Below are 22,887 nucleotides of genomic sequence, written 5' to 3'. Positions count from 1 at the left end.
TTTCTGGTCCCACAACACGGGGCGTTCACGCACATTGTTAATTAGTCTTTCGACGTCCATCGCAAGCAAGCAATTACTCCAGATGCAAGCACAAACAAGGAATCGCTCCAAACACTCGCGCGAAACGCAAACTCGATTGCGACTACAGCGGAGTCATCGTATCGCACCGCATCACATCACATCGCTCGGCCCAGCATGTAGTCTAAATGGGCATCGCTCTGTTGCCACTGTTAAACCAAGCCTGCCCATTGTCACGCGATTTCAGTGCTTCATCGCTCGGCTCGGCATCGCATCGCGGGCAGTGTAAATTTAGCCTAAGGCAAAGATACCCAGAAAATTAGCCTTAAATGAGAGCCATTGGAAATCTAAATCTGGATGGCTGGAAGGGGACAGGAACCCAACTCCTCTTGAAAGTGAACATGGTGCTAAATCACTGCAGCACCTTACTCCTGTTCAAAGTAGAAAAACAACTCAGAAGCAGTGCTGAACTGTGTCACACAAACAGAATTTGGAATAAACAAATGTTTTGGATGTATGCTCACACACAGATATGATCCCTTGAGGCATGTGCAAGTTGAGGCCTACAGTGTATGATCTGCATTAAATTCTCCGAGGGCAGTGTAATGCCACAATGAGTTTTCTCAGATCCTTGTTTGATGTTACCACATGCTGGCAGGTACAAAGAACCTCAATATGATTGTGTAAGGAGTAAAGTGGTACACTTCATAAACAGTTAAGCCAGTCCACACTTGCTATTGCATCACTTACATTGTCCTTTCTGTACAGATTCTCAGCACAGTGATATCAAAGCATCACTAGGGACAGTATTTGTTCTGGCTCAATATTTTTTGAAAAAACATTGCTAATACTACAGTATGTTATCTAACGTTCATATGCAACAAACACACCACAAAACATTTTGCTAGATAATGAACAGTGACCCAAAATTATTTTTAAAGATTTACTTTGAATCAATTTGTCTCCAAGGATCTTTAATGGTAATCTCTATCTGATAATACCATATTAAATATTTTTTTAGCTTGCTAGGCAATATAATAATAATCATCTTTGCCTTCTATGAACTGGTGTAAATGACATAATTTTAGTTTCTATATAACTATATTGCTGTTACAATACCTGAAACTAAATTGCGCTTCATTATAGGTGCAGATAAATACAGTGACTATACCAGTGAAGGAAAGTTGCTACTCACCCTACAGCGGAGCTGAGTCGCGATAGGCACAATAAAAAGATTCACACAATTAAAGCTTTCGGCCATTAAGGCCTTTGTCAGCAGTACACACACACACACACACACACACACACACACACACACACACACACAACGCAACTTGCACACACATCTGCAGTCTAACGTTAGTCACTGTCCTCACCCATCCATCCCCCTCCCTGTTCCCATTCCAGCACTACGCAGCCGTCATTTCACCACCACACCCAGTCTTTTATTTTCTCTCCTTTCCACTACTTACCCCCTCCCCCTCCGCACCTTCTCTCCTGCCCTCCGTCTAAACTGCAACACTTGACTGTCCACCCCTCCCACCATACTATCCCTCCCCACCCCAGCCTCCTCCTTACCCCGTGTGTGTGTGTGTGTGTGTGTGTGTGTGTGTGTGTGTGTGTGTGTGTGTGTCTACTGCTGCAGCCTCCTCCTTACCCCGTCTGTGTGTGTGTGTGTGTGTGTGTGTGTGTGTGTGTGTGTGTGTGTCTACTGCTGCAGCCTCCTCCTTACCCCGTGTGTGTGTGTGTGTGTGTGTGTGTGTGTGTGTGTGTGTGTGTGTGCCTACTGCTGACAAAGGCCTTAATGGCCGAAAGCTTTAATTGTGTGAATCTTTTTATTGTGCCTATCACGACTCAGCATCTCCGCTGTATGGTGAGTAGCAACTTTCCTTCTCTGGTATTGTTACATTCTATCCTGGATTTTCTATTGTTTAAATACAGTGACTCTTTGACAGTGTCTCTGAGATAGCTTGGGAAAAAAATCAATGTAGTGGATACAGCTATTGTTCGAGAACATTTTCAGCTGACATTCTACAGGATTTCACGTTCTCTGCACAGTTCGGCCAAATCTAGGGCAATTAGATATCAGATTGGGAAAGTAGAACCACAATGGGATAAATAAACTAAATCCTTACACACTCTGGCACAACTAATGAATTAAATGCTAAAATGAAAGCAGCAGTTTTCTTGAGTTTGCTGTTTCCTCTCTCCAAAATACTGCTCGCCTCAGAAACTTGTATATTTGAATGAAGCAAATACTATAGATTTTTTGAAACAAAAAAACAGTGTGCCATGGTTGGAAGAAAGCACAGGTCACTCCTACCTACAAGAAGGGCAGCAGAAATGACCCACAGAACTGTTGTGCAACATCCCCAACAGCAACTTCTTGTAGAATCTCAGAATATGTTCTGAGCACAAACATAATAAGGTATTTCAAACAGAGTGACCTCCTCAACACTCCCTAAAACACTGATTGTGTGAAAACAACTTTTCCCATGACATCCTGAAAGCGATGGATCAAGGCAGTCTGGCACTGAAAGCCATGGGTCAAGGCTATCAGGCAGATACAGTACTTCTCCCAAAATCATTTAAATCGGTATGACATGTACATTACTTACAGAAAATCACGATTAGATGGGGTATGAAGCACAATCTGTCAGTGGACTGATGATTTCTTGATATGAAGGACACAACATGTTGTCTTGGTTGGAGTCATTGACAAGTGTGAACCAAGATAGTGTGCTAGAACCCCTTGCTGTCCATGTTTTATGTTAACGACCTTGCAGACAACATTAATAGTAAGTTCAGACTTTTTGTAGTTGATGTAATTATTCATAATGAAGTACTGTCTAAAAAAAGCTGTATTAGGTATTCAGTCAGATCTTGATAAGAAATCAAAGTGGTGCATAAACTGACATTTTGTTTTAAATGTTCAAAAACGTAAAAGTTTATTCTTCACAGGATGAATAAACACAGTACCCTAAGACTACAATATAAATAAGTTACCATTGGAATCTGTTATCTCATACTAATACCTGGGTGTAACACTTAGTAGGGATATGAAACAGATTGATCATGCAAGCTCAGTTGTAGTAAAGCAGTTGGAAGATGTCAGATCATTGACAGAATGCTAGGGACGTGCAATCAGCCTACAAATGAGCTTGCTCACAATGCACATAAGTGAGTTAGACTAGAATACTGCTCATGTACATGGGGCCTGTACCAAACAGGATTAACAGGTTGTAATGTAACAGACAGGTTTAAAATGTGATCCCTGTGATTAGTGTAGAAGGTGATACAAAGCTGTGAGTATAGCTAGTTAGCAGCTTGTCACCAAAGCTTATTACTATTTATTGTGATAATTATGAGTGTAAGTAATGTTATTAACATGAAATAGTGCTGTGAACCTCAGTAATAAAAATAATTATGTAATTAACATGTAATTCAGGATTATTCTGGTGCAATTGTCTGCAAAATGTGAGTTATTAATTTTCTAACTGAGAATGTATTTTTATCACAAGTCTGTAAATGGTAAACTTATTTCTACTTATGGTAAAACTCAATACTCTACCCAATCTTTTATCAGAAACAACTTTTAATTATAAGTTCAATTTTGTAAACATGTAAACAATATTTTATAAAATAGGTAAAAGTTTATTTATAAGACAGAAGTGGCATGAACAATGTTACAGAAAGGGTAGATTACTACTCACCATATGGGGCAGATGTTGAGTCATAGATGGGCACAACAAAAAGACTACTAAACATGTAAGCTTCCAGCCAGAAGGCCTTAATCTGAAAAACACACACACACACACACACACACACACACACACACACACACACACAAGTACAAGCACACACGCGCGCGCGTGCGCATAGGACCACTGTCTCTTGCTACCATGGCCACTGGCCACAGCAGCTGGAGACAGTGGGTTTATTTGTGTGTGTGTGTGTGTGTGTGTGTGTGTGTGTGTGTGTGTGTGTGTGTTTCAGAAGAAGGCCTTCTGGCCGAAAGCTTATGGGTTAGTAGGCTTTTTGTTGTGCCTGTCTGTGACTCGACATCTCTGCTATATGGTGAGCAGCAGTCTAACCTTTTTGTAATATAGTTGGTAGTGGCATGAACAATTAGTTGTGAGATTGTAAAAGTGATTTCCAGTGAAGTTGTAAAAAGTTATGTTATGATTTTTCAGGTTAAATGAAGGCTGTAAAAACTTTTGTTCTAATCTGGTGCTAACATAAGTAACAGAAGGAAGATGAAGTGAGCAAAGTTGTCAGGTTATTAACTCATATGGGAAACCCATGCAATGTTTATTCAAGCCTCACTGCCAAGTATTTATACAAAATGTATTTCATTCAATGGTAGCATTTGACGTTACAATCTCTCACACATGCACAAAGACATACTGTTTTAATAAGAACACATGCAATTTATGAACTATTATTATTTGCCCCCTATAATTGTATAGTGGTGTTAGAAGAGGACGCTGAATGTATACGCAGAAAGACAGTATTAATGGTCACAGGTTTCTTCGACCCGTGGGAGGGCATCACAGAGATGCTGAAAGACCTTAATTGAAAAGCACTTTATGATAGATGAAAACTATCCCATGAAAGCCAGCTTTAAATGATGACTCTAGAAATATACTACGAACTCTTATACATAACACACCCCAAGGAATCATGGAGACAAGATTAGTCTAATTACAGCTTACACATAGGCATTTAAGTAACCATTCTTCCCATAATCCGTGCATGAATGGAACAGGAAAACGCCGTAATAACTTGGTACAATGGGAAATATGCTCTGCCATGCACTTCACAGTGTTTTGCTGGGTATGGAAGTCGATGTAGTAATCCATTCTCACCATATGGGGCAGATGTTGAGTCATAGATGGGCACAACAAAAAGACTACTAAACATGTAAGCTTCCAGCCAGAAGGCCTTAATCTGAAAAACACACACACACACACACACACACACACACACACACACACACACACACACACACACACACACACACGCGCGCGCGCGCGCGCGCGTGCGTGCGTGCGTGCGTGCGTGCGTGCGCATAGGACCACTGTCTCTTGCTACCATGGCCACTGGCCACAGCACTGGTGGGTGCAAATTATTTTTATGATGGAACCATTACCCAAGACCCTGGTATTTTCTTCCATGTTCTACACAACAGAATACTGGATGTTAGAGTTGACAGTCTCCAAACAGATTGCAGGTAATGATGGTTTACTGAAATGTATTTTCAGAAACAATAACCATATTACTCTTGTTGAAGATAAAATGTGTCAAGGAAACAAGTTAAAGATCACGTCCCAAAAACTATGAAATGAGTCTTAATCTTCAGACTTTACGAAAAATACGCCCCAACTGAGGCATAACTATTCACAATATTAATCATTTTCAGTTTAATGTCAGTTAATGTAACTACATTGAAGAACAGCCATTTGAGAGAAAGTGGTAGGTCCACAAAAAGCAAGGTTAGGGTTTAGTGTCTAGTCGAAGATGAGGTTATTAGGTGGGGGACAAGTATTGTGTGCTTTACAAATGAACCGTTCCAACATATTTGCTTTAAGCAATTTATGAAGACTGTGGAAAACAATCTGGATGGCTGAACAGCAATATGTACTGCTATTCTCAGGAGTGCAAACCCACGGTCTTACCACAGTGTCACTTTGCTTGGATGGTAGGTACGGTTGTGCAAAGAAGTACATACCTTTCATGCTGTGTAAGATGCCATTTATCTTTGAAGGCTGCAACACAATATCCACACTGGAATGGACGTACTTTAGTGTGTACTTTTTGGTGACGCAACAAGGATGATTTCTGTGTAAAGGCTTGCCCACATGTGATACAAGTATGTGGAAATTTTTGTAAGTGAACCGTAGCACGATGTCTACTTAGGCCTGTTGCTGACATATATGTCTTATCGCAATCACAGCATCTGAAAGAAGAACAGGTTATCATGAACACATACAGGTCATGAACCAAAATAATACAGAGAAAACTGTTATCAGTCTGTTTTAATTATGAAGGATTTAATGGCTGGATTTTATTGAATTTTAAATGTGAATATATAATTACAAGAAAGAAGCAAAGTAATAATATATTTTTACAAATGTATTGCAAATAATCATCATCTGCTGTTCAAATTAAAACCAAACAACAAAAATTATTTTGATCACTTCTATTCAGTTCTCCTTCTTATAGATATTTTTATTAATAGTGAACTTTGTATACATGAATGTGAGTATTGGTGGCAACTGGATGTGGATCTATTAAAATATTTTGTTAGTGGGTGTTAAGCATGAACTAATAAATTACGAGAGACAACTGCTGGCCAGTTTTTACCTTTAGGAGACAAAATGTATAGTATTGCTAACAGACATATATTAAAGTGAAGGGGGGAGAGAGAGACTATCTACCATTTGGAATGAATAGTTGCTTCATCTGGGAAGAGAGAGGGATACGTTGGAGGAAGATTAACATTTAACATTTCCTATTAGAGGCTTGGCTTATTGATTTGGGGGTAGGGACCAAACAGTGAGGTCATCGATCCCATTGGATTAGGGAAAGATGGAGAAGGAAGTTAGCTGTGCCCTTTCAAAGAAACCGTCTTGGCATTTGCCTGAAGCGATTTAGGGAATTCATGGAAAACCTAAATCAGGGTGGCTGGATGTGGGTTTGAACCGTTGTCCCCCCAAATCCAAATCTAGTGTGTTAACCACTGTGCCACCTTGCTCTGTATTAGAGGCTTCTTAAGAGTTGTACATGGGTGTCAGTAGATAAAGTTTTGATAAGGAACCAAAGTCCAGAAATGTACCATATAACATAAGTCTAAAGATAGGATTACTTTCAAATCTCCCGCTTCAGGTATGGTGTGTAATGGTAGAGCTGCATAACACACATATTTAGAATGTTGCCTGGATCATCTTAATCCATCACATGCAATTTTCAGCTGACTGCAGTAACAACTGCAAGAAACTGGTATGTTCACAACAAAGAGGGTTGACTCATGGACTCACACCAGGGTCTGAGGATTGTGCGAATGAAAGTAGGTGTTGCTGATACACCTTTTGGGATGAACTGCACGGTCTCCATGTGGAGCACCCCCTGTAGAGTACACACCTCATTATCCCTGCTGTGTGCATACTGTGAAGTGGGAGATTTACCTAAGTCAACTCTACAGCTTGTGAAGCCTCTGATAGGAATTGTGAAACACCCTCTACATATAATGAATGAATGAATGAATGAATAAATAAATAAATAAATAAATAGATGTCATGTTCATATACACTCATGTATATATGGTCAATTTGTTACTAAGCACTTCCCATTTAATAAACTGCCCTTTCCCTTCCTGTACTGGTTGCATACATGCAAGGAAACCCACACACACTGAGGTCAGCACTGCTGACAATTGCCAGTTCTTAGGTGTGCTCAGGTATGTGGTCTTCTGACCATTTTCCTGTTACCTATATTAAAAATAAACCTAGTGGTATAGGTGGGATTACTGGGTAGTACAATCAACCAACCCGAAAATTAAGGTCAAACAATCATTCTGCCTTGAGATAACCTCAATAAAATGTTACAAGCTAGCACTAACACAACATGTCTTTTGTGAGAAGTGCTTTTCATTTGGAAACAGATATGAACTTCACTTGTCAAGGTGTGCAAACAAAGGGCTTTGGACACTGTTGTAGGAGCGGTGAATTGATAAAAATGCACTTCTAGAGATTTCTTTCTACTTTCAAAGGCATATTGAAGAATTCAGCTGTGATAAAATTTTGCAACAAGTTTCACCGCTGCAAGAGTTCTATAATGTGCAAGAGTTCTACAATGTGCAAGAGCATATATATGTAGAATTCTGTGAACTTGGGCAAGGACTGAGAGAGCAAATGGTGTACCTGACACTGACAACAGATGAGAGAAGTAACAATTGTTGTAATAAGAAGATTTCCTACAGGGCAGTGTTGATAATTTTTCCTTCAAGAATAAACAGTTGAAAAATAAATAGAGATAATAATTATAAAATTAACCGCTTAATCAGATTCCTGAATGATCCAAGTGTGTGAAGCCAATTTTTTAAAAATGAAGACATCCTTTCTTACAGCATTAAATTGTGCAAAATGAGTTAATTTTCACATACTTTAAAGTATGTTGTTATTTCTACAGCAAAAATAGTGGATATAGTTTTCAACAGTATGTTTTCATCAAAATCTATTTACAAAAGCTATCGTTTGATTACTTATTTATTCATTCACATTTTATTTTTACAGTAATATTAGGAATGTCAACTTAATTCTGCTTATTATCGACATAATATTACATATGTCTTGTGCAAGATCTGCTTGAAGCAAGGTAGCCACAAAATTCTCCTGAACATTCCCCGATACAGCAATCTTTACAGGCCTACTTCTGTTCATTTCTAGATACTCGGCCATCTCCAAAATTTTTTGGAGTCATGGACAGTCTGCTGCATTGCTTTCTTCTTACACTTGATTTCAAGTGAGAAAAGATGTTGTAGGATGCAATTAAAAGGTAGCCTTCTCCAAACAAAACTAAGCTCAAACAGTGTTCATATAATGTAAAATATTCTGGGAATGGATGGAGAGTACCTATGGTATTTTTAAATGCCCTGGTGATATCTAATGAGCTCTGGGAGCAAAAGAGAATGGGAGGAGCGAGAAGTTTGAATGCACTGGAACATCTTCCCACTATTGGTGCAATAAAATACTAGTTCTGACCACTGGTTCAAAAATGGTAGAAAAGCGGGGAGACCGAACAATTAGATCGGATTGCATAAACAGATAGCAATCTGCAGCTTATTATCTGTCTGATGTCACTCATTGCAGTTCCACATATGTGCCAGAGATGTTGAGCTTCATCCTTGTCAAATGACAGTCCTTGCAGGTCACTGGGGACTTAGTGGCCATTGGGTTGCCTAATAAGCTTACAACTTGGGCAAGTCAGGTAGTGAAACCTGCCAAACCCTCCCAACCGAGCAGTTGGCTCGGAACTCTTGCTCATCACTAAGGGCTCAAGCTTTATAAAAAGAAAGAAGAAAGATCAGGATTTAACACACTGATGATATGGCGGTAAATTGAGTTGGAGCACAAGCTCTGATTGGGAAAAGATAGACAAGGAAATCAGTCATTTCTTCCTCAAGGGATTATTAATTTAAGATAACTGCAGAAATCTAAATGTGGTTAGATAGATGAGGATGAAACTGCCGTCCTCCCAAATACGAGTTTCATGCCATGTAACTATACTGCATCATTTGGTCGCATGTTCTAAGAATACCATATATTTCCAAATCACAGATGATCTTTTTTCCCATAATTCTATGCCCAGAAGTTGGGGCTTGTCTTGCATTCACAGCATATGATGTGGAGTTTTCCTTTTCTTTACCAATTAGAACCTCTCTAACTCTACACTCTGCTTTAACCATGAGCTAATGCGCATGCTTCAAGGATTGTTGTATGATAGCAGGAAGGGTTTGCTGCGACAATTTTTTTTTGTCAGTTGTTTTTTGACTTTGGAGATCCCTCTTCTAAACTGTGTAGTAAAATGTGGAATGGATTGTAGTGTGGAACAATGTGATTCAACACCAAATTTTTCAATGGGACATATACTTCAAAATCATGATTGTTTGGCATCCAGAAGCAATAAACAATTGTGTGGCCATGAGGAGGTATAAAGTCACAGAAGCCAATACGAGGTGCCAAAAGGACAAATGTTTTCTGAAAAATGCAAAGTCAACTACATAAGCTTTCAGTAGCCTACACAGTAAATATTTTGAAAATACTGAAATGGAATTAATGATATCTGTGCCCAAGAAACCTAAAGAAGGAATGGCAGTCTCCCACAATATACGAAATAAGGCACATGAGTTGCCACGAGCATGGTGTCCAATTTAAAGCCAGCTCTGGGTGGTGTACAAGGATGACACAATGCAATGGACTTGTGCTGTGACATTGAACATCCCTTGCTCAATGTCTTCCAACATTGTATCTGGGGCAGTTCGAGTATCAGCGAGACATTATAAGACTGAGAAAGAATTACTTACCTCTTAAATTGGAAACACTGATGAGACTCCTGTTTACTTCAACGTGCCATACAGTAACACAGTTGAGGAGAAAGGTGCCAGAAGTGTATTGGTTCACACTACCGGCAATGAGAAATCGCAAATCACCATGATGATGTGTGCATTTGTAGATGTAGTTCTACGTCATCCTCAATCGTAAAACTATTCCAAAAGGAAAAGTTGCTGCACCGTGTCATATTTTGTTGCGATGGAAAAGGATAGATGACCAATGAGTTGGTTATAAATTGCCTCCATACTGTCTGCAGCAGGTGGTGCTCTTCTAAAGAACTGTGGGATGCTGACCCTTGATGCTTTTTGCAACGGGCATCTGACACCAGAAGTGTAAGCAGAGATCCTGAATTTATTAACACAGATCTTGTCGTCATTCCTGGAGGTATGACTTCACAATTAGTAGTGTTAGATGTGGTGGCAAATAAGCCATTTAAAGACCTTCTGAAGCAGCTGCACAGCAATTAGTTACTTTAAGGTGGTCAGGCCCTGATCCCTGTCAGGAAGTTGATGAAATCTCCACTATCTGTGATTACAGAATGGATCCAGACTGGTTGGATATGCTTAAACAGTGCTTGAACTGTGAACAGCTTTAAGAAGTGCCATGTAACAAATGCATTATAAGAGAATGAAGGCAATCTACTGTGGGAAATGGTGCACAGTAACCATGACAATGACGGTGAAACTGCATATTCTGTGGAGCATTCCAGTGAGGACCACTAAGTGGCATTTATATCTGAGTGAGTGAGTACTGTAACTGATTTTATTTTCTGTGTATCATTACTTTTACTGTCTCCTTCCGTTTCATGGAGTAAGGAAACCATTTGTAAGTTTCCAAAATAAATGTGGTATATTTATATCCATTTTTTTGTAATCCCTTGATAACAATGGAAGGTCATCTTGCATTCGGAGTAGTCTTGGTTCCAAAGACATAACATATTTCGACTGTATTAACACAACTGCATTCAGAAACTCACATCATTCTTATTTACTATCCATTATTTTAATATCTAATTTAATTGTTCTCTGTTCCTTATTTTTCATGGACAATTTCCACCTCGAACAGGACTACTACATACAGCACCACAACCTTTTTCGTAAAGAGTTATGTATTTATCGTTCTTCCTAAACATACACTGTGTAGCACATTCATGACAGGACATAATCAAACAGAATATACAATAAACAGTAAGGTACAGACATTGTTGTTGGATAATCAGACATTGAAAAATAGCTTAGGACCTAATAAAGCCCCTTCAACAGTGTGTACATCCTACAAATCTCAAGAGACCCCATCAGCATCTGTGCCAGATGCATACCGAAAAGTTAGGTAAAATAAAAACATTAAAAAGTATGAAGTAAATATAAATTTATAACACTTCTTACTGAACATAATTTCCACAATGGTACTTACTTCAAAAGTACCTGATGAGTACCGGAATTGCACTTAGGTGATTTAGGTCTCACATGAACTTCTTTTTGATTTTGGGTACTGTCACCATGTATTCTGTGCCAATGTGATTCAAGTGTCTTTTTCCTATCAAATTTTCTACTACATTCTGCACATTCATAAGCTGGTGGTAGATGAGATTTCATGTGATGATACAGTCCCCCACTACTGCTGCTTTTTTTGCCACATTCCTATATCACAAACATATTAATCAATATTAATCACAAAGTTATAAAGTCATGTGCGACAAAACATGAAAGTGATGCCATTATTTTTCTTATGGAAGACAATATACAAAACACAAATTGTAACCAGATACTGGGGGGAAAAGGGACGGGAAATTAAGATGGATCTAGAAAAATTTTCACTCTGCTGCAGAATGTGCACTAATTTGAAACTTCTGGGCAGGTTAAAAGTGTGTGCCAGACTGGAACTTGAACCAGAACCTTTGCCTTTCACAGGCAAGTGCACTACTGACTGTAGTATCCAGGTTTTTCTGAATTTCCACACAGCTAACGTATGGGTTTGCTACAATCTGGACTTCAAAAACAAGGAGTGATTAAACAACACTGTACACAAGTAAGCCTCCAACTATGATATCACATGCCTACGGTTTATGGCAAAAAATCAAACCTCAGCAGTATTTAGGCAGTAGGTTCAGGACTCAAAAAAATTATCTGGTACCTGTACATTTCATACCACAGAACTGATCTTTCACTCTGTACTGGAATGAGTATGACTGATAAAATTTTGTTCCAGCCAACAGTTTTAACCTAACAGGCATTTCACAGATAGTGCTCTTATTAACTGAGCTATCTACTGTAGTTATGATTCACTGCCTTCACAATTCCAAATCTGTGAAAATGGTTCCTCTGTTGTGCCTGGATAGGTGGGTCAAGAATAGCACTAGCCCACAAAAAAGGCAAGGAAAAACCACTGAGTCTTGATTTGGCACACAGTTTTAAAGTGGTAATATATTTCGTATCATTCTGGTATAAGCCTATCTTGTATCATATCCAAAGCAGTTATGGGCATAAAACAACAAGACAGATTAAGAGGAGCACAGGATAGAGGCAACTGACAAAACAGAACTTTTTATATCAGGCCTAAAAATATTAAAAATAAGTAAATAAAATAAAAAAATACTGAACAACACTGTTTAAAAATATAGAACATATCTTTCCCAAGGTAAAACCCCGCACAGTTCCATTTGAGTACCATTCTGAACTCTGAAATGCATCAAGAACGGCCAGGAACAGGCAGTGAAAAACCATGGGATCCACAGGGTCTTTTGGCCACGAGGAGAGGTAGAGACAGATCCAAGGAAGGCGTACATACCAGGAGCAGTTGCTTGCTAACAAGAGGCAACAATGGTGGAAGTAGGAGTTCAGAGCGGAAATCCTGTATGTGAACTGCAATTTCAATTCCAGTCCTGGGCCTCGGTTGCGGGAGGTGGATCTCTCTACAAGGAAAAAGGCCATGACAGTCTGGATGCTCACACGAACAGAAAACATGTATTCCATAGTTGAGCAGGAGTTTTTGGCATCTGATCTGTTTGGAAGGGACCAAAGTAGGCTGTTCACAGGGCTAGTCCAAAAGGCACCTGCTGAAAATTATATCCCACAACCATATATAGAATCCAGCATCCACAGGGCTGAAGGCGATGCGGAGCCATATGCCACATTCCCATAGACAAGATGGGACGGGATCAGTGGTTTGTAGGATCGCAAAAATGTAGAGCACTCTGTGCTCCAGCTGGTGTTACTGACACATTGAACAATATTTAGGGGTGAACAATGTTTTTGCTTATGTTGGCAAAGATGAGGAAGTCACATCTACAAGACATTGAAGACCAGTCCCAAACGATGATAACTAGGGCTCAGATAAATATGAATTAAAAATGACACAATATGTACATATAATATGACTCAGAAATATAAAATATGGAAAAAATAGACAGACAAAAAAGTACTATTTTCAAATAAACAACACTATTATACAAAAAACAAACAGTTCACTGACATTATTTGTATTATTACAATATATAATCACATTTTTTTTTTTAATTTTTAAAATTAATACTATTTCTGTTTGAATGATACAGTACTTTGTACTGACTGAAATATCTTTAAATGTCACAGGATGTGACTGGAGCAAATTTAAATTTGCACAATTCTGGAAGTGAGTATGGGACATCAAGTTGGTCATCTATTCTTCCACACAGTGCAATGTTAATTTTTGTGGGCAGATTAAAAGCTCTGATTTTCTCAAGTACATAGCTCAAATTTTGCTTTAATAACTCAGCAACAGGTCCATCTGCTTCACTAATTTTCATATTTATGCCTTCAATAATCTTTACACTGCCTTTCAAAGATGCTGAAGGGTTTTCCAGTGTCTTAATCTGACAACAAAAAACAATAATTGCCTTCCATGTACACAAAATCACTCTGTAGAGTTTCATTTTCAGAAAGTTCTTATGCATGCAAAATACAAGCAGACTCATCTTGAAACTGAAAAATAATTGTTTTAATGTCATTGAAATGCTCAATGTAGAGTTGATCAGTTTGGGGACCTTTCAACCCATTACGTGCAGTCTCCCATCCTTCATCAAAGACACCAACCACTTTCTCGAACGCCTGGAATCCTTACCCAATCCGTTACCCCCAGAAACCATCCTTGTAACCATTGATGCCACTTCCTTATACACAAATATCCCGCACGTCCAGGGCCTCGCTGCGATGGAGCACTTCCTTTCACGCCGATCACCTGCCACCCTACCTAAAACCTCTTTCCTCATTACCTTAGCCAGCTTCATCCTGACCCACAACTTCTTCACTTTTGAGGGCCAGACATACCAACAATTAAAGGGAACAGCCATGGGTACCAGGATGGCCCCTTCGTACGCCAACCTATTCATGGGTCGCTTAGAGGAAGCCTTCTTGGTTACCCAGGCCTGCCAACCCAAAGTTTGGTGCAGATTTATTGATGAGATCTTCATGATCTGGACTCACAGTGAAGAAGAACTCCAAAATTTCCTCTCCAACCTCAACTCCTTTGGTTCCATCAGATTCACCTGGTCCTACTCCAAATCCCATGCCACTTTCCTTGATGTTGACCTCCACCTGTCCAATGGCCAGCTTCACACGTCCGTCCACATCAAACCCACCAACAAGCAACAGTACCTCCATTACGACAGCTGCCACCCATTCCACATCAAACGGTCCCTTCCCTACAGCCTAGGTCTTCGTGGCAAACGAATCTGCTCCAGTCCGGAATCCCTGAAGCATTACACCAACAACCTGACAACTGCTTTCGCATCCCGCAACTACCCTAACGACCTGGTACAGAAGCAAATAACCAGAGCCACTTCTTCATCCTCTCAAACCCAGAACCTCCCACAGAAGAACCACAAAAGTGCCCCGCTTGTGACAGGATACTTTCCGGGACTGGATCAGATTCTGAATGTGGCTCTCCAGCAGGGATACGACTTCCTCAAATCCTGCCCTGAAATGAGATCCATCCTTCATGAAATCCTCCCCACTCCACCAAGAGTGTCTTTCCGCCGTCCACCTAACCTTCGTAACCTTTTAGTTCATCCCTATGAAATCCCCAAACCACCTTCCCTACCCTCTGGCTCCTATCCTTGTAACTGCCCCCGGTGTAAAACCTATCCCATGCACCCTCCCACCACCACCTACTCCAGTCCTGTAACCCGGAAGGTGTACACGATCAAAGGCAGAGCCACATGTGAAAGCACCCACGTGATCTACCAACTGACCTGCCTACACTGTGACACATTCTATGTGGGAATGACCAGCAACAAACTGTCCATTCGCATGAATGGACACAGGCAGACAGTGTTTGCTGGTAATGAGGATCACCCTGGGGCTAAACATGCCTTGGTGCACGGCCAGCACATCTTGGCACAGTGTTACACCGTCCGGGTTATCTGGATACTTCCCACTAACACCAACCTATCCGAACTCCGGAGATGGGAACTTGCGCTTCAATATATCCTCTCTTCCCGTTATCCACCAGGCCTCAATCTCCGCTAATTTCAAGTTGCCGCCACTCATACCTCACCTGTCATGTGGATGGATATGTGTGTGTGTGCGCGAGTGTATACCCGTCCTTTTTTCCCCCTAAGGTAAGTCTTTCCGCTCCCGGGATTGGAATGACTCCTTACCCTCTCCCTTAAAACCCACATCCTTTCGTCTTTCCCTCTCCTTCCCTCTTTCCTGATGAGGCAACAGTTTGTTGCGAAAGCTTGAATTTTGTGTGTGTGTTTGTGTTTGTTTGTGTGTCTGTCGACCTGCCAGCACTTTCATTTGGTAAGTCACATCATCTTTGTTTTTAGATATATATTTCCTACGTGGAATGTTTCCCTCTATTATAACTATTGCACACAGAGTGATATATGCAACTTTTATATTTGAAAGAATGTAGATGCATAAATAACACACTTGCAAGACCACAGGTGTGTAAAACACACAATGACACATAGCAGCAAACCTCATCATTATCAACAGTGAATGACACGGACATGAAGTTATACATATGGCTAATGTACTACTTGTGGAGGTGCGTGTCAGACATTGTGTGTTGAATGGAACACTCGCTTATAAATGCTGAAGCCTTCTTGTTCACATCGATAGCATAAAATCACCCACTTAACTGTAAGGTGTAATTGTTTTGTGTTCCATGCAAAAGACAACTGAGTGACAAAATAGAAAATGTGGAGGAATGGAAATCATGTAACATATCTATGATGAAGATGGCATGGCATATAAGGTACCATCTATAAACTTCTTAGTTAGCCCTTGCACCCTAGTTTCGACAGGTAGATTTCATGGACGTGGAGGGTACCAACGACCTTTGCCATCGAAAAAAGTGCATTTTAGCTGCCTTAATTTAATATCATGTTCATTACTACAAACAAGTACCACATTTCATAACAGCATGTTTATAAATGTGCTTTCACAAAAGCTTGTAATTTTAATCATGCTTTAAGTGTCATTTGATGAATTTTTAATGCTGTTACACTTTTATAAGATCAGTTCTGTATAATGTAGCATTGAAAATATTGATTTATGCAATTCTGATATAAAAATATGGACTAAACTCTGTAATATGGAAAATGAAAGTTAAATTTTCAGACTCCAAATGCCATGATTTATGTAGGAAACTACAACAAGAATGAAAACTACTTAAAACAAAAATATGTATTTATGTATTAATCTGGTCCATAGCGATAAAACTTCATTACGTTCACAGCTAGTCATCGAGATAGTGGTCTAGTTGTGTATGAACAGTAAGATGGCAATAGGAAGGCATGAGGCATGTATTGGCAGCTGATAACCGGAAGCCATGGGTCAGGGCACGGACTGTGCCATTCATTCATATAGCACCCCAGTCGGCGCTCGGCAACACCCACAGTTGAGGACCAACAGTAAATGCACAAAGTATCAGGAAGGGTGACACTGTAGACCACACAGCTGCAGTTACACCATTAATAGACACTAGAAAAAGGGGCAAAAGCAGTACTGACTGCTGCGGAAACCCATTCTTTTGTAGATTGGGGGGGGGGGGGGGGGGGGGGGTGTACTGTAAGTACCACCTTGAACCCAGGAAGTATGGTGGGTCACACAGTTGTAGACAAAAATTGGGAGTGGGCCCCAGAGACCCCACTCATAAAGGCCAAAAAGGATGTGGTGATGCCACGTGGTGTCATAAGCCTTTTTCATGTTGAAGAAGACAGTGATGCGGTGTTGATGGCAGGCAAATCTGAGTGGATAGCAGATGGGGCAGAGCCAAAAGATCCTGAGGCTCAAGGTACCAACACAGCCTGTTGCTTACAATACATTTGAACAACTTTAAGAGAAAATTAGTGAGACTAAGTGGTTGACAGCAGTCTATCTCAAGAGGGGGGTGGTTTACCTGGTTTCAGTGCCACCATGACACACTTTCTTGCCACTGAGATGGGAACTAACCCTAACTCCAGATACAGTTGAAAAAGCAAGGATGTGATGTTAGCAATCCAACAACAACTGTTTCAACATTTGGTTGTGGACATGGTCTGGCCCTGGAGCCATCTCACAGCAAAGGGCTAGAGTACTGAGGAATTCTCACTCACTGAATGGAGCATTACAGGCTCCAGCTGACATACAGTGAAAGGTAAGTGAATTCACTCTCCCACTGATAATCCTCAGTCATAGAGGCTCTAGCCTAATGCAAAGCAAAATGTTTGGTGACAGCATCTGGGTCAGTGTAGACAGAACCATTCAGAGAGATACAAGGTACACCTGTGGGGGACTGGTGTCCACAGAGACATGGAATCCTCACGCAAACCTGTGAAGGGAGGGTACATCGTCCAAAGGTAGCAACAGTAGCAACATACTGTTCTCAGCATTCTTGTTTCTGTTGTTTTATGAGGTGGCAGTCCCCGGACACAGCGTCATTTACCGGCATGATGTGCATATGGCACTGGAGGGCCCACTGCGAACTCTGGGAGCCAGAGAGATTTAGGGGGTCCACCAAACTAATCTCTTCTGAAGGTGAGATCCTGAGGAATATAGGATTACTACGTCAGCCACAGAAAGAATGGATGAAATTGTGCTCTGGATGGCCACATCAATATCTTCATGTGACAGGGTGCTAAGGGCAACAGCACAGGTGAAGGCATCCCAGTCGTCTCTGTTGAGAGCCCATCTGCGTCAACAGCCGGGAGAGTGATGCTGAGGAAGAGTCAAAACAACTGGAAGTCAAATACTAAGTTCTGCGAGCAAGTGTTTGACAGCTTTACTACGGCCAGCAGTCATAATCCCATACCACACAGTGCTGTGGGCATTGCAGTCACCCACAATTAGAAAGGGTGGGGGGCAGGTGAGAAAAAAGTACAGGCAACACACTCTTGGACAATTAACTGTTGGGAGCAAGATACACGTTACAGACAGTAAATTCTAGGGATGTCCTCAGTCAGATAGACACAGCCTCCAAAGTATTATTGAGTGGCACTTGTTTGATGCAGACAGAGTCCAGAACATATGTACAAACACCGCCCAACACTCATAGTCATCACTATCCTTAAAATGTCCGCCCCCGGTAGCCGAGTGGTCAGCGTGACAGAATGTCAATCCTGGGGGCCCGGGTTATATTCCCAGCTGCTCAGGGACTGGGTGTTGTGTTGTCCTAATCATCACCATTTCATCCCCATCGACACGCGAGTCGCAGAAGTGGCGTTAGATCGAAAGATTTAAACCCGGCAAATGGTCTACCCGACAGGACAGTCACACGACATTTACATTTTTTATTTATTCTTAAAATAGCCTTGACAGCCATGGAGGGTAGAGTCCGCATTGCTAGGAACCACGTTTTCTGGTGGGCAATGCTAAAAGCAGTGGAAAAAGAATGTGTTTAAGACCCGGAACAACCGGGAGATCCGGGAAAAACCCAGGAATTTTTTCATCCGGAAGAAAACCAGGAAAAACCCGGGAGTTTTTTAGAATTCTGGGAATTTTTCATTGTTTTAGTTTTCAGTTACATTTTTTGTAATTTTGGCTGGTAAGAACCGATACTCTGACAAAGGATATTACTGTATCCCGCTACTGCAGAATAATACTTCAACAGTAAAACATAAACGAGAGAACAAAACGAAAATATTTTAAATTGCAAAGGAAATGCGCTATTTACAATAACGACACACAGTGCTCATGCAAAATCTGCCAACAGCAAAATGTGTCAAAGACTTTAGGAAGACCATGCAATGCTTCATAACAACAAATTGCCTCCGATGAGCGTGAAGTCACAACTGTTTAATTTAGATTCGATTTAACAGTTACGAGCGGGTTCACGCGCATGCGCAGTTGAGCCGCGTTTGAATAGTAGATTCTCCTGCTTCTCGCTAAAGGAATGTGGCTGTTGGTTGTGCAAGCAGCTAGATGCTACCGAGAAAAGGGGGCGCCAAATTCATATTCTCGAGGAAAAAAAAAAACACAACAACAACAACAACTTGTTACACAAAGCACCTAGCATCGAACGCACGTTTGTCTATCGATTATTCATATGATTCTGAAACGATTCCCTGTTGGTTTTTGAACATTTTTGAACACATTTAAAGTTGATTTCTGAATGAATCATAAGTTGATTTTTGAATGCGTGCATAGTGTATGTGATGCCTCTGGCAGGATAATCCTCATCGCATCTAGAAATAAACTTTCCGCAGACAAAAGGGAACGGGTCTATACGAGCTGAGCGGAGTAAAGCCGAACGGATGAATGCCAATCGCTGTCTGATTATGTGGTTGATTGGGTTTGCAAATGATCAGCGTTGTTATAATTACTAGCGAAATCCATAGATTCAGGCTACCAAAATGTAAATAAACGACTGACGGGAATAACAGGTGAGAACTATTACGGATTATCTTCTCGGTGTATCCAAGAAAATGAAATTTTGACAGAAATCTTTTGGCCAGATCGCTACACTAGTAAGGACCAGTTTTGCAGTCCCCGGCTAGCAGCCGCCTAAGTTCTATTCCGGAAGTAACACGGAAAACGTGTTGTACGAACACGTAATAGCGCCAAACCGGAAAATAAGCGCGGGCTATCTAAACCTGTGATTCTGGCAGGGTTAGTGAAGTTTACTGGCGAACAAATTTTGACAATGGCAGGAATAGCTACAGAATTGGTGATGACCAGATTGTTTGTTAGAACAAGGAAGGAGAAGATACGGGGACATCACACAAATTATGGAAGAGAGCCTGAGACATTAGGTGGAATGCAATCCATAATAGGATTGATCGCTATGGCAAAAAGGGCTACGCTCAAGACGGAGCCCTGAGGCACTCCGTTCTCCTGGAGGAAGACGTCGGACAATACGGAACCCACACGTACCCTAAACTTTCGATCTGTTAAAAAGGAATCAATAAAAAGGGGCAGGCGACCGCGTAGACCCCACCTGTGCATAGTGCGGAGGATACCTCCTCTCCAACAGATATCATAAGCCTTCTCCAAATCGAAGAACACGGCTACCGTTTGGCACTTTCGCAAAAAGTTGTTCATGATGAATGTCGACAAGATCACAAGGTGGTCAACAGCGGAGCGGCGGCGACGAAAGCCACATTGAACATTGGTGAGTAGCCGTCGAGATTCAAGAATCCAAACTAACCGAGTGTTAACCATGCGCTCCATCACCTTACAGACACAGCTTGTAAGAGAAATGGGGCGGTAACTAGAAGGAAGGTGTCTATCCTTCCCGGGTTTGGGTATGGGAACAACGACGGCGTCACGCCAACGCATGGGGACTTGACCTTCGGTCCAGACGCGATTGTAGGTATGAAGAAGGAAGCTTTTGCCTGCCAGAGAAAGGTGTGCCTGCATCTGAACGTGAATGGCATCTGGCGCCGGAACAGAGGATCGGGACAGTGCTAGTGCACGTTCGAGTTCCCGCATAGTAGAGGAGGCATTATAATGTTCCAGATTCAGCGAGTGGAAGGAAGGTCGCCGAGCCTCTTCTGCCTCTTTCCTGGGAAGGAAGGCAGGGTGGTAATGGGTGAAGCTTGAAACCTCCGCGAAGAAGTGGCCGAAGGCGTTGGAGACATCCACAGGATCAACAAGGATCTCACTACCTGAAGTCAGGCCAGGTACCGAGGAGTGGGCCTTAATGCCCGACAGCTGGGGCAGGCCACCCCAGACGACAGAAGAGGGAGTACAACTGTTAAAGGAGCTGGTGAAAGAGGCCCAACAAGCGTTTTTGGTGTCTTTGATGACTACGGAATTGCGCTCAGAGTCGTTTGTATCCAATACAATTCGCCAACGTAGGATGGCGGCGAAAGGTGCGTAAAGCATGTTGTCGAGCACGGATAGCATCTCTACAAGCCTCATTCCACCAGGGGACGGAAACGTGACGTGAAGAAGAGGTAGTACGAGGAATGGAACGTTCGGCAGCATTGATGATAACAGCCGTGAGGTATTCGACCTGACTGTCACAACATAGAAAATCGTGGTCCGGAAAGGTCGCCAGGGAGGAGTAAAGTCCCCAGTCAGCTTTCGGTATGTTCCAGCTCGAAGGACGTGGGGATGGGGTGTGGTGTAGGAGACGAACGACACAGAGGAAGTGGTCGCTCGAATAGGTGTCAGGAAGGACATACCACTCGAACCGACGGGCAAGAGTGGTAGAACAGATCGAGAGGTCCAAGTGGGAGTAGGTATGAATGGAGTCCGAGAGGAAAGTCGGGGTGCCAGTATTGAGGCAGACAAGATTGAGATGGTTGAAGAAATCCGCCAAGAGGGAGCCTCTCTGACAGGATGCAGGAAAGCCCCAAAGGGGATGATGGGCATTGAAGTCGCCAAACAATAAAAACGGCGGAGGAAGCTGAACAATCAGGTGCATCATGTCAGCCCGACTAACTGCGGATGACGATGGAGTGTAGACGGTACAAACAGAAAAAGTAAAGGCAGAAAGAGTAATACGGACAGCTATTGCTTGGAGTGGGGTGGTCAATGGGATGGGATGGTAATAGACATCATCCCGAACGAGCAACATGACCCCACCATGAGCTGGAATACCGTCCGCAGGGGTGAGGTCAGACCGCTCCGAGGTATAGTGGGTAAAAGCAATACGGTCAGTTGGGCGCAACTTGGTTTCCTGGAGACCAAGGACGAGCGGACAGTGCAGGCGGAGGAGCAGTTGTAATTCCTCCCGATTAGATCAAATACCTCTGATGTTCCAATGTAACAAAGCCATCGCTAGTCAGAAAAAAGGGGGTGAAGAGCTGGTCACCTCGACGGCCGCGGAGGGCCAGGTTTCGAGGGAACAACGCTACAACCGGCGGGAGGCGGATCCTGTTCCATCGAGTCGTCGCCAGCTGCGGCCGCTTTCCCGTGTTGCGTAGCAGGGGCAGCATCATTCGCCGACGAGAGGTCAGCTGAGCGCCTGGCAGCAGAGCGTCCCGGCGAAAATGAGGACGGCCGGGAGCAGCGACTCGCGGATGGAGCTTCAGACGAAACGCGCCAGGTTGGAGAGGGGGATAAAGATTTCTTCTTGGAGGCCTTCTTGGAAGTCTGATGAGGCACGGGGATGGTGGGCTGGACCCGAAGAAGGTCCTCACGCGCGGGGTCCGTTTTGGAATGCCGGACCTCGGAAGCCAGGGTCCGGAACGTTCCCCCGATGGACGCCTGAGAAGAGGATCGCTTCTCAGGCGGCGGAGGGGGAGGAGGAGGAGGAGGAGGAGGAGGAGGAGGAGGAAGGGTGGCCCCTGGGGCAGAGGCGGCAGGGGCCGTGAGGGAGGAGGATTTGGAAGGGAGGGATTTGG

General features: G+C 42.2%; 1 protein-coding gene across 4 annotated transcripts in view; it reads right to left on the bottom strand.

Moving 5' to 3' along the window:
- LOC124595329 (gastrula zinc finger protein XlCGF7.1-like) overlaps nt 1-22,887 on the bottom strand; it is a 119,138-nt gene that overhangs the window by 13,902 nt on the left and 82,349 nt on the right. For all 4 annotated transcript variants that reach the window (XM_047134031.1, XM_047134032.1, XM_047134035.1 and 1 more), the window contains exons 4-5: nt 11,544-11,770; nt 5,750-5,977 (exon numbers count right to left, since the gene is read on the bottom strand). In XM_047134031.1, the coding sequence (XP_046989987.1) occupies nt 5,750-5,977; nt 11,544-11,770 (455 nt within the window). The remainder of the gene's footprint in view (nt 1-5,749; nt 5,978-11,543; nt 11,771-22,887) is intronic.

This window comes from Schistocerca americana, chromosome 2 (genome assembly GCF_021461395.2).
Source record: "Schistocerca americana isolate TAMUIC-IGC-003095 chromosome 2, iqSchAmer2.1, whole genome shotgun sequence".
NCBI classification, from domain to species: domain Eukaryota; kingdom Metazoa; phylum Arthropoda; class Insecta; order Orthoptera; family Acrididae; genus Schistocerca; species Schistocerca americana.
Note: the sequence above shows the minus strand (reverse complement) of the source record. Positions and strands in the feature narration are given on the sequence as shown.